Source organism: Chiloscyllium punctatum, chromosome 10, assembly GCF_047496795.1.
Source record: "Chiloscyllium punctatum isolate Juve2018m chromosome 10, sChiPun1.3, whole genome shotgun sequence".
In the NCBI taxonomy this organism is placed as follows: domain Eukaryota; kingdom Metazoa; phylum Chordata; class Chondrichthyes; order Orectolobiformes; family Hemiscylliidae; genus Chiloscyllium; species Chiloscyllium punctatum.
The window spans coordinates 15,601,191-15,620,778 of NC_092748.1; the positions used below are offsets into that span (position 1 = coordinate 15,601,191).

Sequence of the window (19,588 nt, forward strand, 5' to 3'; positions counted from 1 at the left end):
TTCCATAAGTAACTCACTACCATTTCTTCATTATGTTGGTTTAAACACAGCTCAGAATTCATTCTTTTAGAGTATAACTCTTCCTTTTTAACATTACTTTTAGGTTGAACCATAAGCTATTAAATACAGTATCATTGGAAGCTTTGATTGAGAAACTGACAAACAACCTGGGGTAGTGCAATTCAAGCAGGCTTGTTGTTAGTTATGGTTAAAAATTAATCTATATTTATCTCTGTAGTCAGAGTTAGTGTTATAAATATTGAACAATTGTGACCCATTTCTAGACCTTTTGGTAAAGCCTCAGTGTCCTGCATTAACAAAAAGATGAAAGCGAACAATTCTAGCAAAGAGGACCATAAAATTCCACTAGTGATATCAATAATTCATAAGGGTTACAAATTCAAAGAGTTACGTTGAAGTTAAAAATAAATAGTTTGCTGTTCTAGTGGAATCATCCCAAAACATGCCATGATGTGATGGAGGTGACATGGGGGTTAAAAGGTTCCATTGTTTAATTTCATGGGTGTTTCTCACAGAAGGCAGTTGCGGTTTTGGTTCTAATGTACAACACATTGTTGAGTCGTGAGAGTCAAAGGAAATAAAGGTTAGTTAGACCTGAGTTCAGTGCACAGAGTATGGTTGAGGTTCAAACTCATTTTGGAATTCCTGAGAGGAAATGAAACTGGGAAATTTGTCTAATTTGATTTTAGAGGAGCATATTGCAAGTGGTGTTCACAGAGCCATGGGGCAGAAGACAGTTTCAGCTAGCTTGGAAGCAATCATCCTGAAATAGGCAGGGAGAAAAACATGTGCCATGACTGAATCAGCTGTAGGACCAACAACTATACAAAAGTTAAGAGATCGTAGAGGGCTGTTAGAAACTTGAGGTTTTCCTGATGTTTAAAACTCTAAGCAAGAATGCAATGAGGTGCTGAGATTTTGAAGGGATTTTGAAGGATCACTTAGTTAGTAGCAAATGGATGAAACACATGAAATTTCATACTCAGCAAATAGCTGGAATAGTAAACAGGAATCAGGTGACTTCCTGGGGGTCTGAGGGTAGACCTTTGAGTTGGTCCCAGGACATTTGGATGGACCATCAAGATTCTTGCAACTTTTAAGGGAACTCTAGGGGGATGGATGATGGGTTAGAACATAGAACTGAGTTCACTGCGTAAGGAATTAAAAACTATTGTCAAGTAAATGGTGCTTGGTTTGTTTAATTATTATGTGCGATAAAGTAATTTTTGTTTAAAATGTGAAATCTTGTCACTTGGTGTTGTCAGCACTTTAAATGTTAAAGTTCCATTTCAGGATTGCAACAATTATTCCATAGCTAACTCATTCCCATCCTATTGAATATTCCAAAAGATGGGGTTGGCAATTCCTAACCAGTTTTCCAGAATATTTTCTTTTAATTACACCTCCCCTGCCCATCCGAGAACAGAATATCTGGTGGAGCTTGATCGGCAAAAGATAAATGTGAGTTTATTTAAAACTAATTACCGGGAACTTTTGACTGACTACAACTTTGGAATAGATGGCCTGCTTCCCACTGCTCTGCCTGTTGTCCTGGGCACTGCGGTGGATCATTAATAGCTTTCTCGTAATAAACATATGGAAGGCTGCCTGCAAGAACCTCCCTCATGATAGCTTGAGGTCATTTATTCTAATTTAAAAATGCGTGACTTGGTTTGGCTGCAAGTAATAATGACAGCAATGCCTTCTGTCCCTAGCATTTGAAGAAAGAAAATGCAAGTGCTTACTGAGATGAATGTGGCTTTATTAAAAATTCTATAAAACAGATGTTTTACATTTCAATATGCTGTGATCAGGGTTACCATTGGTGTAATTGGCTGTGGAAGGTAATGGCTGTTTTACTTGATGTGCATCTTATTTTTGTCTCAGCCTGCTATCTTAACAGATCGGTTACTGAAGTTCACACAATTATTTATTTTTGAATTTTTCTCCTAGCTGTACTTGACAGGCCTGGGTTGGTAATCTTGTTTCTTTTCATGTAATATGTCTTTACCTGCACAATGCTAAGATGAGAGACCACACTGTGAAGTCATTTTTGGAACTGTGGAACTAATCATGTTGTGTCATTTCCATTTACTAGTTGATACCTCATTGACATTGCTTGCAGACCAGAAAAAGTAAAAATGTTAACTAGTCCTATTTCCTCTGATTGTCCATAATTCACATGTTTTTTACTTTGTCCCCCTGTCTTTGCCTTGCTTCATATGATTTGCCCACTTTCGATCATTGGTTCCTTTCCAACAGAAACAGACACACTGTCTCTCTCACATATTCATTCTCACCATCTCATCTCCTCTTGCTCATTTCCGTCCTCTTCCTGGCATTGAATACTATAGCAAAGAATTCACCCCATTATCACCCATATCTCTACATGTAAAGACTGTCATTCAATTTACTTTTTTAAATTATCTTTTCTATCTGGAAACGTAATGCATACCAACACGTTTGAACTTTCCCTCTTCTTAGCTTCTTACCATTTCTGGTCCAAAGTGAGTGACATCTCACTTAGGTACAATAAAATCCATCTGCCCCATTTTTGCATGCTTAATGTATCATTGTTTCTTTAGAAATGTTGTACTCCCATCTGCAGTACAAAAATGCCTCTAACTCAGTATCAATTATAAGTCTGGACAAACGACTTTGTATTGTTTTATCTAAGTCATTAATAAGTACGGCAAATGGTTGAGACCCAAGCATAGACCTTAACTGGACACCAATAATGTTCCTTTTTAATTCAAGTGTAAATATCCTTACTCTTATCTTCTACCACCAAATCAGCTCCATAATTGGCCTTAAGTTTCATGGGCTATAATTTTAGCTAATGGTCTCTTATATGGAACTCTATCAAATCAATTTTGGAAGCTATAATATATAAAGTATAAACTATATTCATACTTATTCTTCCATCTACTACTTAAGTTACTTCAAAAAATTAAATTATGTTTTTTAGACATGACCTGTTCATTATAACTCCACGTTTGCTTTCTAATCAACTCAAATTTTCCTAAGTACTCTGTCACTTTGTCCTTAATTATAGACTTCAAAAACATTCCCACAGCTAATGTTGGACTAACAGGTCTATAATTTACCATTTTCTCTCTCTTAAATAATGGAGTAACACTTTCAACTTTCCAGTCTAAGAGGACACATCCTCAATGGAAATTGCATTGCAGATTATGGCTAAATTGTCTATAATTTGCTCATCCACTTCCTTTAAAATTCTCGGATAGAAATGGACAGGACTTGGCAATCTTTCAGTCAATAGTTACTCGTTCCTTCCAATTCTGTTTGACTTAAATTTCGTGGGGTTCATTCTTGATTTGTTGTTCATTTTCCTGAAATGTGAAGTATATTGGCCTCATCTTCAATTGTGAAGACTGATGAAAAGCAATTTTTCAATACTTTTACCATTTCCTTATTTTAATTAACAAATTACCGTCATCTGTTTTTGAAGAACCCACATTACCCTCTCTTCTAATAGAATTATAAAAAAATTGTATTAATCTTAATATTCCTCACAGGCCTCGTGTAATACTTTTTGAGTAATTTTTTAGTTTTCCTTTGCTGCTGTTCTTATCTCTCCCAGTCTGTTGAAGCTATACTATTCTTTATTCTTTTGTCTATTTCCTTTAGTTCAATGCTATCTCTTACCTCTTTTGTCAGTGATGGCTTTTGATATGATAAGTAGAATTCTTGCCCTTTGGCAGTGTAAACTGTACCTATATTAAGCTAAGATCTTATTGAACACTTTTCATTGTGCATCTGTAGCTTTACCTGAAAGCAGTTTTGTGAGGCTTCTTGTTGTCAGTCTTATTCTGCTGAAGTTACCTGCCCAAGCAGTATCTATGTATCATAGATGTCGCAGAATCCCTGCAGTGGGGAAACAGGTCATTTGGTCCATCGACTCCACACCAACCTTCCAAAGAGCAACTCAACCAGATCCACCCCAAATGCTATCTCTGTAACCCTGCATTTCCCATGGCTAATCCACCTAGCTTGCACATCCATGGACACTATGGGCAATTTAGCATGGCCAACGCACCTAACCTTCACATCTTTGGACCATGGGAGGAAACCGGAGCACCCAAAGGAAACCCATACCAACACGAGGACAATGTGCAAACTTCACACAGTCAGCCGAGAGTGGAACTGAACCAGGTCCCTGGTGCTGTGAGGCAGCTGTGCTAACCACTGAGCTACTGCATCACCTCTGAGATATTTGTACCTCTTAACCGTATTACTTATGTTCTAATTATATATAAAGCTCTCGATACTAACCTGTCCTTCAATTCAATACTGCCTTTCTCACATCATGATCAGAATTTTACAACACCTTCTAGGAGTGTGCTGGCAAGCAAGGGAAGCATAAAACTGAGTGAGATGGCAAGGGCAGCTGTGCCAATCACCTAGCTGCCTCCGTTGGAGCCTTATCAATGGTGAAGGGAACCTGTCTGATTCTTTTGGCCAATTGAGGCCTCTAAGTGACCAATCAATGACCACTCATGGTGTCTTCCTGCTTCTTTTGCCTACATTATGTAACCCAGAAGAGGAGTTCGGGAGGTGCCTGTTGTGTAAGATAATGATTCCAGAGGGGTAAACGTTCCTGTTACATTAGCTTTGCCCATTCTACTTAAGTTTCACAAAGTCTGAGAGTGGAGATAGGGAATTCAAAGAGAAGTATCTGTGTCAGGATCCCTCACATCGGAGTAACTATCCTGACCAAATTTAATTGTACTTATTTCTATAATGCATTAAACCTTTGTTATTTAAGAACAGTGCCTCTTCAATAGATTCTCTACAATGATGCATCCTCTACCACTAATCTCTAGATAGACCCATGGCAAAACAACAAAAAAGAAGAGTTGGTGCCAATTAACTGTCTCAAGAACCTTTGCCCAGTGCTGTGTACTGATGGAAGTGGCAAACACCAGAAGGTAGTCATTTGAAAGAAAAAGTCATGGTTGCAGTGGTGCTGATTTGGTCTCCATCATGAGAAGAATTCCTCTTGAGACCATCAGTGCTTTAAGAGAGACACCATCAATCAGCAGCTAAAATATGGTTATTGACAGAGAGAGAGAGAGACTGCAATAGGGCAAACTCAGCACTCCAAAGACAAACCTTCACCATGAAGGCAGTCAGAGGTGCAGGGAAATGAGTAGGGGCTAGGGACAAGAGAGAAACAACAGCCACACTTAGGAAAAGACAAATTTTAAACAAGTAGGCTCTGTAAAGAGCAAAAGTAAGTTCCAAGAGTGAAGTTAGGTATCCCTACAGGAAAACAAGAAATAAACTTTGCATTGTTTTCATAAAGACCCGAAAAAAAGGCAAGGGGGTTAAAAAAAGAGTCCTCACCTCAATAATAAACATCGCAAGCATCGAGTTTAGGATCAACATGGTCAATGAAAGGGCTAGAAAATAAAGTTTGTAACAGGCTGCAGGATCGGGAAGTCTTCAAAATTTACTTAAAGCTGGAAAAGAGCAGATTTAATGAAATCTAGTTAAAGAGTTGAATTGAAGAAGACAAGTCAGGAACAAGTAAAGATGTAAAATGACCATGTCTCAGTATTTAGACCACAGTTTTAAGAGGAAGAATTATAAAAGCTGCATCCAGAGACCTTTATTTAAAAAAAACTAATATCAAATAAAGTGCATTCGGCTTTGGATCTTTAAAGATGATAGAACAACCATTTTCTCTGGAAGCAAATTTGAAAATCCCAGCTTAGCCTCAAGAAAGCAAGACATCCCTGAAAAAGGTGGGAGACAACCATTGTAATCATTTAAAAAAAAGGATGGAAAATATCGAAGTTTAGCTAGAAAACCCTGTAACCTGTATAGGAATTTGGTATTGCACAGAAGCACTTGAAGAGCTTGAAGAATTCGGTATTTCTGAAATGTAGAATTTTTTTTCAAAAGCTGGCTGGTGAAAGAAAATTAGAAAGACTTGCAACCTTTACCATCAATCAACTTAAAGTGGCATTGGTGAATACAAAAATGCAAGCAATATTGAAATGACACGTATTTAAGGTAGCTGTACAGAAATAAGATGACTTAGTACATTGTGAAGAAATGAGAATAGAGACTTAGCAGATTCACATTTAGAGAAGCTCCAAACAGAGTGCAAAAATAGACCTCATGGGAAGTGACAGTTCTGAAGATACATTATTTTCTCAAAATTAAATGTTAAAATTGAAGCTATTATATTCAGTGTGTCCAATTGCAAATGATGTTATTAACAGACAAAGGATCAAACCGAATACAGACACTTCTAAAAATGTCTGTAAACCTTTGATATTTCCTTCAATTGAAGAATCAATAAAATTCTTGAAAAAGCAAAATTTAACAAAAAAACAGTTGTGTCCAGGAGAATCCGCAGCCAATTTCATTAATTGCTTCTACAGGCTAGTGGTAAACTGTGAAAATGGCGTTCTGAAATCAGAAACCATTAAAGTCAGAATTGTTGTTGGAATTCTTGATGAAACTACACGCTGGAAGCAGCAACAGGAAGGATAGCTTTTACATTTCCTCTCAGAATCTATCTCAAAGGGCCACAGTGTCTGCTCACTCTCTTAGCTGTGGAGAGTCTAGAGAAGCACATGACAAGCCTACCAGAGTGAGCAGGTCAAACAACAACAAAAAAAATCAGTGCTGCAAAACAACAAGGGTTCGTGGGCACACACAGTGTTCAGCTATCATTAAGGAATGCTTTATTTGCAAAGCTTTAGGTCACTTCTGTAATGATTGAAATGATTATAATGAGATCAGCCAGGCGGACCTCACAGAATATGGGTTCCCTGATTGAGGCGGTTAATCTGGTCCAGTTTGTCAGCCCTGGTTCTGAGGGAAGCTGAATCAGTGTCAGGGCCTCACCATGTGTAAATAAAGGGTTACTTGGTGACGGGAAACTGCCTCTCTAGAGTTATTTCAACTTCCTCACGATTTGCTGAAGTAAGAGGCAGTTTCAGAACAGCAAAAGCACTGGTGATCGCATACAAAAAGAGGCCTACGCAGTAGACCTTATCATCAGTCAATCACTATTAGAAAAGATGCCCCTTTCCAGGGCAAATAGCTAAGCCAGGTGAATCAAGAGAGGCATCAATGGACATTCTCCTGACTTAGTGTTTGGTGGAGGAACAAATGTTACTACCCTATCAGGCACCTTATTGTGGCTGGGAGGACTGGCATACTAACACTACCTTCCCTGAAGCAGCCAATAGCAATAGTATTGAGACCATGATTATCTGAAACCAACTCCACTGGGCCAACCACTTGCTCAGGATGCCTGAGCAGCCTTTCAAAAATGGGGAGCAAAAGAAAGATGATACTATTCACAGGAATTGCTCCAGAGGAATGGTCTTGGATAGTGACCATTCTGCAAAAAAAAGGTTAATAGCTATGGTTCATTGGGCAACATGCTGACCTCTAAATCAGGAGGATATGAATGCAATCAGTTACATAATAAATCCTGGCATGGTCAGTCTGATACTGAGAAAATGCCATATTGTCAGAGATGATGCCTTTCGGATAAGGTAGAGTCCTACAGCATCAAGACAGACCCTTTGACCCAAATTGATCCATGCTGACCAAAATGCCAGTCCACGCTAACTCCATTTCCCTGCACTTGGGCCATATCTTTCTAAATCTTTCCTATCCACATATTTGTCCAAATGCCTTTTAAGTGTTGTTAATATACCTGCCTCAACCACTTCCGCTGGCAGCTCATTCCATATGCATACCACCCTCTGTGTAAAAACGTTGCCCCTCAGGTTCCCTTATATTCTTTCCCCTCTAACCTTAAACTGATGCTGTCCCAACCCTGGGAAAAGACCAAATGCATTCACCCGATGCGTGCCTCTCATGACCGTATACGCTTCTATAAAATTCCTTCTCAGTGTCTTACGCTCTAAAGAAAAAAGTCCTAGCTTGTCCAACCTCTCCTCATATCCTAGACCATTGTGTCCAGGCAACATCCTTGTAGGTTTCTTCTGCAGTTTTTCCAGTTTAATAGCATCCTTCCTATGGCAATGTGATCAAAACTGAATACAGTTCTGCAAGTGCGGCCTCACCAACGTCCTGTACAACTGCAACATAATTTCCCAACTGTTATACTCAGTGCCCTGACTGATGAAGACCAGTGTGCCAAAAGCCGCCTTCACTGCCCTGTCTACCTGTGACTCCACTTTCAGAGAACTGTACACTTGAACTCCAAGGTCCCTCTGTTCCACTACACTCCTTAAGGCTATGAACCCTCCTTTTTTTTAAAATTCATAACATGGGATTTGAGCATCACTCGCTGTGACGGCATTTGTAGGCCAGACTGAGTGAAGATAGTATATTCCTTCCTTAAAGGATATTGGTGAGCCAGGTTGGCTTTTCATGACAATCACAATGGTTTCATAGTTGTCCTTAGATTACTCTTCAGATTTTTATTGAATTCAAATTGTACCATCATATAGCTAAGTGGCATAAAACAGATGATCTAGTCATTCTCACTCTGTAGAATCTCATGTGCCATATTTTCTACATTAAAGTAGTAACTACCATGGCTACAAAATTGTTAAAGATGTGTATGGTGCAAGCTTAGTCACTGATTTGCTAGTCTTCATGGTGAGAATTTTATTCGGTCAAGCATTGAATTGTAGAAATTCTGAAGTATTCTACATCTCGTTTTACATTCAGAACTACTGGACTATCATTTACAAGGTCATTCTGCAGAGGAGAATATAAGCTGATTTTTTTCCATCAATGCTAAATACTTAATACAGTGGAAACATTGAGGAAATTCATAATAAACGCTGAAGAAAATAAATGCAAAACTAACAAGGGTAGCATCTTTGTTCGTTCACAAACTATCTATGCAATTGCTAACTGAAAGTAATTTTATCCAAAGCTGTTAAACCCATAAAACTGGCCCCACCCAGTAGGAATAACAAGAACAGTAACTTCCCAATAACTGTTCCTGTTTGTGGATATTCAAGGAAGATCTTAAAGTAGAACTCATCTTTACAAGTTTAACGTATTATAAATATTTAATTTACTGATAAACTGAGCAATAAAACAAGTTATTTAGTGCAGTACTTAGTCATTTTTCGTGATTTAAAATCAGGTTGAACACCAGCAGTGGAGTAAGCACTCTTGTTAAAAATGCTTTTCTCTTTATTGCAAACCTATTTTCAGTTATATTAATAAAACTGCAACAGGTTATCATCCTTAATTAATACAGGAGCAAAAGATAAATGGTTATGAACTGCTACACTGATGGCTCTTGCTCCATCATGGAAGATGCAACTTTTGTGATTCTGTAATGAGATTTAATGGAAATATGACCTGTGATCTAAGGAACCCTATTTTGTGATTATGCTTAAAGCAGAAAATTATTCACAGTGATCGTAGGAACCAGATTCAATTTTAGTTTTTGTTTTAATCAGCCACTTATGGACAGAATAGGACTCAGATATAACTTGCAGCCTTTCTGCTACAGGCTGTGTGGTTTTCTGATTTCAAAGTCATTGTAATTCTGAGCACAGTGTTTATGCCTCACATCAAATTTGATCACCTGTGCACCCCGGTTCAAAATTGTGGAAGTCAGAATTTCCCAGAGACCACTGAAGCAAGTCTACAGGTTAGGATCACTTCAGTTTAATAATACAAAACAAAGAGGTTCCTTAACCTAACCATGTGTAGTGCTAGTTAAAAGTACCCAAATAACTAAAATATAGAAGGATACATAGAAATATATAGCTAACTATCAACAGATAAAGTATATTTGGCTGAAATCTGTATTTATGTACAAGTTAGGAGCACAAGTAGACATTCAGGTCCCTGAGACTCCACTGTCATTGAACAAGATCATGGCTGATCTATTTATGTATTGAATCCACATTTCCACCTACATCCAAAAACCTTTGACTCCTTTGCCGAACGAGGAGTTAGCTATCTCCGCTTTAAAAATGTTCAATGTCTCTGCCTACACCACCATCTGAGACAGCCAGTTCCAATATAGCATCTCCGCAGCTTGGAATTCTGCAATCATTTCTCCAGTTATATAATAATCTGCTTCACTCCAAGGTCCTAAGCTTCCATATGATTGAATTATTGCAACACAGAATTCAGTCCATTCCGATATATTACCTTACTAAGGCCTCTTTGGCCTTCTAAACAGTACATAAAAAAAACAGTGAGTGGGTTCTCCTCATTGCCTTAACCAATATTTATCCCTCGATCAGTATCACTGAAGCCAATTATTTGTTCATTTTACATTGCTGATTGTTCTATGTGTGCTGAATTTCATGTTTCCTCCAGTCCAATATTGACTGCACTTCAAAGGGTTTACTCTGGGCCTTGAGAGCGTAGATATTGAGAACCCATGATATGGCATTGTTCATTTCAGACCCAATGAGAACATTCTCTGCTGGAGAGTTCTTTTGAAATTGGCTTCTCCACGGGATTGTGAATGCTCCATTGCTTAAATGGACTGGTTGGTTCGTATCTCAGTGAATCAAGAATAGGAGCAGCGAGTGGGAATATGAGGTTGAAACCAATCAGCCTTAATTGAATTGAATGGTGGAGCAGGCTTTGAAAGGCTGCCTGACATGCTTTAGAAACGCAAGTTTATTTTTCATTCTATTTCTTGTCTCCTGAGATCAATGCTCAGCCTGATCCTGTATTGACCGAAAGCTTGTGCCTTTGGAGTTGGAGCCATAGCTGAATTTACACCTTCTTAAGACAAGGTTTATGTGGGCTTTTACAACAACCCACAGGTCCCCAGCTGAGATAACCTAACTGTGAAATCAATCCTGGTGCCTTATGATCAGAATGAACTAATAATGTACGAAGCTGCTGTTTACCTGCTAAGCCTTCATGGAACTCCGAATGTCCAACAGATCCTGCTATGTAGAAGTGCATGGTATTTTCAGCACTGGAACTGAGCATTTAGCTCCACTGGTCTATGCATTGTTTATGGAGAGACAGTGGAGTGGTTGTAATGTCACTCGACTAATGGTCTGGGTGCTTGGATTCAAATCCCAGACAGATGGCGAAAAGTTTAAATACAATAAAAATCTGGAATTTAAAACTCAACCTGATGAGGACCATGTAACCATTGCCTATTAAAGAAAAAAAAAACAGCTTCACCAACGTCCTTTAAGAATGGAAAACCGCCATCCATACCTGGTCTGGCCTACTTGCGACTGTGGATCACTATGTGGTTTACTCATAACTGCTCTCTGCAATGGTTCTAGCAAACTGAATGGAACGAGGGGCAATTGGGTAAAATATACAGGCTTTACCAGTGGCACTCGCATTCTATGAAATAATTTAAAAATGCTCAAAAGTGAGCATCCTTACACCTCATTGCAATAGATTCTCAATACATTGTTAGAACATCCTCTATTACTTTCTTAGTCATGTACTGGTCTAGTTTTTCCCCAAATGCATCTCTGTTATTTTGCATGTGTTAATGAGATCCAGGTTCTAAACATTCTCTGTGTAAAGAAACTTCTCCTGAATTCCACATTAAGTTTATTAGGTGGCAATCTTATATTTATGACCCCTCATTTTGATCTCACCCATCAAACCCTTTCATTGTTTTGAAGACATTTGTCAGGTCGCCTTGCGGTCTTTTCTTTGCAATAGAAGTTGGAGCACTGCTGTTGTGTAACGAATGGATGAGTTTCTGAAACAATTTGCTCCAGGATACTTGGCTGTAAGGTTGATATTGCTGTCCTACAATGCATTATGCATTGTCATAGTACCAAAATCGTAGACTTGGTTTCATTAAACCACTCTGCTGTGCTCTCTGGAGGATGTTGACTGGATTTTTATTTCAAAAATACATTGTTTTCTCCCATTAAGGATACAGCAAATGTACCAATTTTGAAGGGGTTTGCATGGGCACCCCAAAAAGGTAGGGGTTGGGGCTGGTGTAGGCATGGGCTGCTTCAGTGTTGGAAGAATAATGTCTATATGGCAAATCAGTACCTAATCTTGTCCTATTCTGCTGTGCAGTGCAAGACCCACTAATGTTGAGCGAATTCATCAACTGAGGAAGGAGTACCAGCAGGCCAGACGGGAGGGTGCCATTCCATCTTACGAAGAGCACGAAGGCCGGCGCTGGCCTAGTGACTATGAGCCAGGCTGGGTAAGTCTTCACACGTGAAACTGGTGAGCGGGTAACTCTCTGTTTATTCACCTTGAGTAAATCCTGTGAAACTGGACCTGCTCTTTTTTTTGCGATTGAACAGACATGTGAAACCCAAGTAGGAAACCCACAGTGGCCTAAGCCGTTAAATCCCAGCTGCACTGATTTCATTCACAGCTGTCTTGGGTATGTGCTTCCCGGGCATGTATGAAGCAGAATAACACTAATGTATTTGGCCAGCGGTAGGCAGCAATAAATATTTACTTGTGCCACCATATGGTTTCTTGACTTCTCCCAGATGGATAGTTATTGTGATAGCCAGGTTAAAAATTCTGTATTATTTATCCATGGGTTGCTCTTTGCACATTAAGTTTGGATCCAGGCAATGTTTTTTTTTGGTGATTTATTCAGCATTACTCCTTTGTTTATCTCCTAAGGGACTTCATACTTCTGAGATTCTTACCTCTTCGTGTGCAGGGGAGGCAGGTCAAATGAGTTTATTTTGATTTACTAAGAGAGAGAGAGAGAGGTGGGGGGAGAAAAAACAACACAGCTTCCCAGACACCAGGAAAGCAAATAGCAGCTGATGTGCTTTGTCATGGTCACAGCAGCAAATTAAGTTGTTGGATGTGAACAGTCAAATGTCTTCAGACCCTGTGTGGTTCTATATCGATGACTGTAGTGCTGTGAAGTGACACTCTGACTAAGAGCAGAGTACAGCTGCCAACACTCCAGGAAAGACTTGGACACTCATCTAATGCGTTGGGGCTGTGAAACCGAATCATCCATGTGTGAGATTTTTATTTTAAGTTTTCTTTGCGCATGTTAGTTTATCAGTTACTTTGCAAAACTGTAGATTGGAAAGAGGGTCATTTGACTTAGTGGGGTGCTTGAAGGTCATGTGAAGAAACCTCCAGGGGGTACATGCAGACAGAGCTCACAATTCCAACACGCTGTGGTTTAGTCTTTCTTCCCATTTGACTGCTAGAGGGTTGGGGTTGCAAGAAAATTAGACCCACACAAAAATAGAGTCAATTTAATTGTACGTTTTTGATGGAATCATTGGTTCCAACTGCATGAGCAAAAGTCTTAAAGCCGCAAAGTGTGCCAACAGCTAGGTGGGATGATGTGCATTCACCTCTGTCACATGTTGGAGCAGTGAATCTCGGAACTCAGTCAAGGCTGAGGAAGAGTAGGGAAGGATTTCATTCATCCGGAGAGGAAGAGAGTCTCAGTCAACATCACTCCTATGCTCATCCAGGTGGAATTGAGAGGGGAGACAATAGTGTAGTGGTAACGTCAGTGGACTTGTAATCCAGAAATATGGGCTGTAATGTTTTGGGAACCTGAGTTCCAATCCCACTGTGGCATTGAATTAAAATTTCACTGTGGATCAGTGTAAAGGTCCATCTGATTCACCCATGTCCATAAAGACCATTAGGAAATTCACATCCCTTTTTAAATATTCTCGGCCTTTATGGGAGTTATACCATGTAACCCAGTGGTGTAATTATGTACAGTCCCATCTTTCAGATTATGTGGTATCCAGTGGCATCATCAAGACTCTCAACAAAGCTGAACAGATCCCAAGCCACTATTTCCAGAAGGAGTAAGGGAGTATTTCCTGGTTCCCCGGGTCAGTATTTCTCCCAGAGCCAGTAACACTGAATCAGATTATCCAGCATGATCATATTGCTATTTGTTAGACCTTGCTGCATGCAAATTGACTAATGGGTCTTCTACATTACAACGGTGACTACATTTGCAAAAGTGCATCATTAGCTGTGAAGTGTTTTCCAACATTCTGAAGTCATGAAATAAATGAGAGTCTTTCTTTTTTCACTAACTAATCTATGGCACCATATGTAGAATTTCCCTCTGATTAATTGACATAACACTATGGGGCAATTTAGTATGGCTAATTCACCAGACCTGCAAATCTTTGGACTGTGGGAAGAAACCGGAGCACCCTGAGGAAACCCACGCAGACACAGGGAGAATGTGCAAACTCCACCCTGGTGCTGTGAGGCAGCAGTGCTAACCACTGAGCCACTGTGCCACCCATTAGAGTCAGTGGTGGTGTGTGTAGAAGAGGCAAACTTAACCCTATGGGCATCAGTTCAGGGCTCAAAGCTGTCCTGCCTCCAACTGAGCACCAAGAAAGTTGCAATGAGGTAATTGGAGGTGAGGAGCAGAAACTTGCACAAGAAGGGCAGACAGTCAGAAATCCAGTAGGAAGGGGAAGAGGGCAGTACACCTGCAGATGGCTGAGAGTCAGTGCTGAAGACGCCCGTGACTCTGTCTCCTCAGTTATCGGAGCTCTTGTCAATGCAACCTCTCGGTGTTTTACAGGCAGCTGGACAGTGATGTGTTGGCCAGGCAACTGATGCCCTCTTCGCCAAGGATGGGCAACTGGCTCCGATTCTCACAAGACACTGGGCATCGTTAGCTCAAAGGGCAACTGGTCCTGTGCCTGGAGCTGTCAGCTGATGCCCTGCAGTACCCTCCCCCACCCCCCCTCCCCCAGAGGGGCGAGTCTCAGTAATGGTCTCTCCATGACATTTCCCTCACTGAGGGGGTGAGGACACAGAGCAGTGAGGCCCTGGAAGGGAACAGCTCATCAGGAGAAAAGGTGCTAGGAGAGGAGTGATTGGAGGCAGAGGGTGGTAATAAATTGAACAGGAAGGTTAATGTACAGTGTAGGCCTTGCTCCTCCTGGCTCCCTAGGGAAAGAACACCACTCGGGCCAGACCTCTGGCCCTCCTGCAACATCCTGGGTCCAGATGTTGGAGTTGGGGGCAAGGTCCTGATGCAGAAACAGACCCGGCTCCTGTTCCCAGTCTCCAGGGTGAGAATGTGGCCCTCCGTCACGTGACAATATATTAGGACAGATCAAAGAGGTATATTTTGAGGAAGAACAGATAGAAGCAGAAAGTTGTAGAGGGGAATATCCAGAGCATCAGACTGAAGGCACTTCAGCTAATGGTGTACTGAAGGAAATCAAAGACCTACAAGAGGACGGAGTTGGCAGAACTGACAGAAGGGAGAGACAAGGTCGTGAGCAGATTTAACCACAAGGATGATTATTTTAAAAGCCGCACATTGCTGGACAGCATGTCAATGCAGGCCAGCAAGCAACAGTGGCAGGGACACCTGCAGGATAAACTTCTCTTATTCCCACAGGCAAATAAATCGTAGGTGGCTTGCCATTTTGTAAGAATTTCTAATCGGCAATGAAATGATTAGGAAGATTTTCAGAAAGTTTGTTTATATTTCACTTGATGGATGCTATGCCACATCGTCCCACAGAAAGAGCTACAGCTATTAAAATGCAGCGGGGAATCAATCTATTTATAATCGGTGATGGAGATGCCCACAAGCTGTTTGCAATGACTTCCTTTCCTTTCCTGTCTCTTAAAGCATCCATTCAACGCATTCGTTTATGGAACAGTCAAGGTCAGAAGTTAATGATACACGAGGTCATTGGAAGGGGCTGTCCATCCTTTCTAACCCCTCTTTGGCATTTCGTTCCAAGCACTGGCTCATTATGCCACTGAGCAGAGCAAAGAGAGTTTTGTCAACTTCATCCTCTTCCAGGCAAACAGTGAAGTGACATTCTGAAATAGATTGTAGACTGCACTAACCTAAACAGGACCAGAAAGTGAGTGATCACAGTTCCGGGTGCAGACGTCAAGATGGCATTTATTGACAGCTGGGCTTTGAATGAATGGAAAGGTCATGACTATCAGGTTCTCCTGATAATAATAGTAGGCAGTTTAGTCAGTGAAGTTTTCACAGAGTGAATGGATAACGCAATAGCCACTTAATCACTAAGATTAAAGATAGGAGTTGCAGGCATAATCAGGCAGTGTAGTGTAGACACCTTCTGGAGGTGGAAAAGAAAACTACTGTGGATATAATGGTCAGACAGGTCATCATCAAGAGTGACCAGATAGTAAAACAAAATCTTCTTTTTTAAAGTCTAGGAAAACTGGTCAGGTAGTGCAATATTGAAGCTTTATCTACTACTAACGGCTTCAGTTGTGTGAAATGGAATTCCAATGCAAAATTGATCCTTCACAGGTCAAAATCTATGTTCTCTTAATGTGCTGTAAGTAATTTTTTTTGCCTTGATCTCCACAGGTAAATGAATAAGGGTATGACACAAAGAAGGAAATTATTTCCCCTCAAATTGTACATTTTGGACTGTACTTCACAGGATATACACAAGGTTATATAATGAATGTCTAAGTGGAGCGGTCATATATTGAGTTGTGAATGGTGACTTGGGAATTCTACACTCTATAAATAGTTTCCATATTTGTCAATGTGTTAATGCATTCTTCCTGTTACTATGTAGTATTAATATGAAACAGAAAACCTGTACGTAGTTGTGTTGGCAAGGTAGTATTTTGGAAGTGTAGACGGAAACGTAGCATAATTTACAGACAAGAACCCAGGAGTGTATCAGCGTTTATAGGCAGTCCCCAGAAGTATGTAAAAATTTTCAGGCAATCCCCATTCATGTGGCAGTCTTTACAGACAGTCCCCAGGAATATATCAGTACTTACGGAGACCTCTCAGGACCTTATGAAGAGGTCCCACCGTGCAGGAATCGTAGTGATTTTGTTGATGGCCTTGACTCCTGTGATGTTTTCTGCCCTGTTCTTCAAAGTATGGCAGAGGGATTTCTTTCCTCATATGATCAGCAATAAGTCATTCTTACCAACAATGCATTCACCTTCAATAGTTGGTATGTATTCTTGGTGTTATGAGCAGTTAGGCATTTAATTAGATTAGATTAGTTACAGTGTGGAAACAGGCCCTTCGGCCCAACAAGTCCACACCGACCCGCCGAAGCGGAACCCACCCAGACCCATTCTCCTACATTTACCCCTTCACCTAACACTAGGGGCAATTTAGCATGGCCAATTCACCTAACCTGCACATTTTTGGACTGTGGGAGGAAACCCACTCAGACACGGGGAGAATGTGTAAACTCCACAGAGTAAGTCGCCTGTGGCGGGAATTGAACCTGGGTCTCTGGCGCTATGAGGCAGCAGTGCTAACCACTGTGCCACCGTGCTGTTTTTTTGTTTTATATTTAGGAACTATGGGCTAGTTTCAGGTTTGCTGTCATTGGCATTGATTCCTGATTTTGGAGCATGATTTGTTGCTTCCACACGTAAGTTGATTGATTGAGACTCCAGTTGACTGCACCTTTGTGTTAGTGGATTTGTCCTTGACTTTGGCCCACAGAATGTATGGTTTCAAGATCTGTGTATTACTGTATGAATCCTTTCAAGTGACGGATGCTTGTGGAAAGTTTTCTGCATGTTTCACAGGCTTCACATGATTTTCAGAAGTACCTACCGGTTCCAGGTTAAGCAGCATGGCTTACAATGAATGTTTGATTCATTAGACACAGATTCCGCATGGTGAGATGGCTTTTCACAAAGCTTCCTGTGAGGAAAGAACTGGAAATAATTTGCATGCTTTTCTAAAGTACTGTTGGCCTTTATTTGACAGCTCATGTTTGCTGTTTAAAAAAAGGCTTCAATTTATTTGGCATCTTTCATGACCTCAGGGTGTCTCAAAGCACAATGTAGACAATGGAGCATTTTTAAAGTGCAGCTACTATTGCAGTGTAGAAAATGCAGCAATAAATTTGTGTACAGCAGGATTTCACAAATAGTAACTTAATAATGACCAGGTAATCTCCTTTAGTTGTATTGGTTGAGTGATTAATATTAGCTAGGATGAACTCCCCTACTCTTTTTTTTAAAAAAAACCCTAGAATCCAACACTACCACGAGAGAATAGATTGGTTTCACTTTTGATCCAGAAGACTGGACCTCTGACAGTGTAGTATGCACTCACTACTGTGCAAAAGTGGCAGCTTTGATTCTGTGCAGAATGGAACCTGAACCCACCGCCTTCAGAATCAAAGAGAAGAGCATCTGAGAATGCGGCGAAGCCGGATTTAACCCATTGCTTTCAAGAAGGAAACAAAACCAAAGAACTACAGCCGCTGGAAATCCAGAGCAAAAACGGAAATTGCTGGAGAAACTCAGCAGGTCTGACAGCATCCGTGGAAAGAAAGCAGAGTCAACCTTTCAGAGCCAGTGACCCTTCTTCATATATCCATCACAAGGAAAGTAAATCTCCAGAGCTGTGTGGAGAAGACAAGTGAGTGGGACAAGATCAGTTACTTTTCCAGTGGACCAAACAGACTCCTCCTATGCTATAGCCATTCTGATTCTATGAATTTATATGATCTATGAATTAACTTATTGCTGTTGATAGACGTAGCTCAGTTGCTAGCACTCTCTTGTCTGAATCTCAAAGTTCTGGGACAATTGCTTCTCCCCTCCTACTCCAAGGCTTCAGTACCTAAATCAAGGATAACATTCCAGTGACAGTACTAAGAGAGCAGGTGGTGCTGCACTGTTGGTGAGATGTTAACACAGGACCCCATTTACATGTGCACTTTGCCCTGGCCAATCATCATCACAGCCAGGGTTTAGTGTCCTGTGAATTAAGCTTGATGCGATGATGTCATGGGATGAGACTAGCTCCCGACCCACCAGCGAGAAAGCCAAATGCACCAAGCTCCAGTTAGGTACTTAAAATGTTGAACATGCATCCCATAAAATTAGGAGCCTCACCAATGACGTTTTGCTCTGCCTGAGACTGATGACCAGTCAGTGGTCAGCACATTCTGAAACCAGGGGTTAGATCTGAGGGTCCAGGGTGTAAAGTCATGAGTTAAAACTGTGAGAAGCTAAAGGGGATGGGATTTTCACAGAGTGGGGAATGCAGAGAGAGGGGTTCTGAATCAAAAGCAGGGAGGCAGGTCGCTTCCAGCACCCACGCTTTCCCTCAACTTGCCCCCCCCCCCCCACCACACTGTCCAATCCCCACCTCTCCAATCTCTCTCTCTCTGTCAGACAGACAGACAGCCACACACACGCACACATACATACTCACACACACCCTCCCTCCCAATGGGTGGGGGGGAGGCATTGGAGCCCTCCTCTCAGGTAAGTGACTGGTGGCAAGTTGTGGCTGTAATTTTCCTCTGAAGGGCCTTTAATTGCTGATAGGTTTCAGACGGTCTCTCAAGGACCTCCTCGTCCAGATAAGATGGCAAGCACCTTATCCAATTATTTACCTTCTGTGTAAATTGTCTTGCCAGTTCCAGGGTGTGGAAAATCACACCACCCAAAATGGTACAGTTGTTGTCATGTTGCTGTTTGTGGAGGACTGCCGTTTGTCCAGATGGCTGCTGTTTCTCCCACATTACTGATTTTAAAGTGGCTATAAAATTCTTTTAGCCTCCCTGCTTTTGATTCAGAACCCCTCTCTCTGCATTCCTCACTCTGTGAAAATCCCATCCCCTTTAGCTTCTCA

General features: G+C 40.9%; 1 protein-coding gene across 1 annotated transcript in view; it reads left to right on the forward strand.

Moving 5' to 3' along the window:
• Nucleotides 1-19,588, forward strand: part of LOC140481912 (partitioning defective 3 homolog B-like) — a 997,517-nt gene that overhangs the window by 866,779 nt on the left and 111,150 nt on the right. Inside the window, exon 22 of the mRNA XM_072578586.1 lies at nucleotides 12,043-12,175. Coding sequence (XP_072434687.1) covers nucleotides 12,043-12,175 — 133 coding nt within the window. The remainder of the gene's footprint in view (nucleotides 1-12,042; nucleotides 12,176-19,588) is intronic.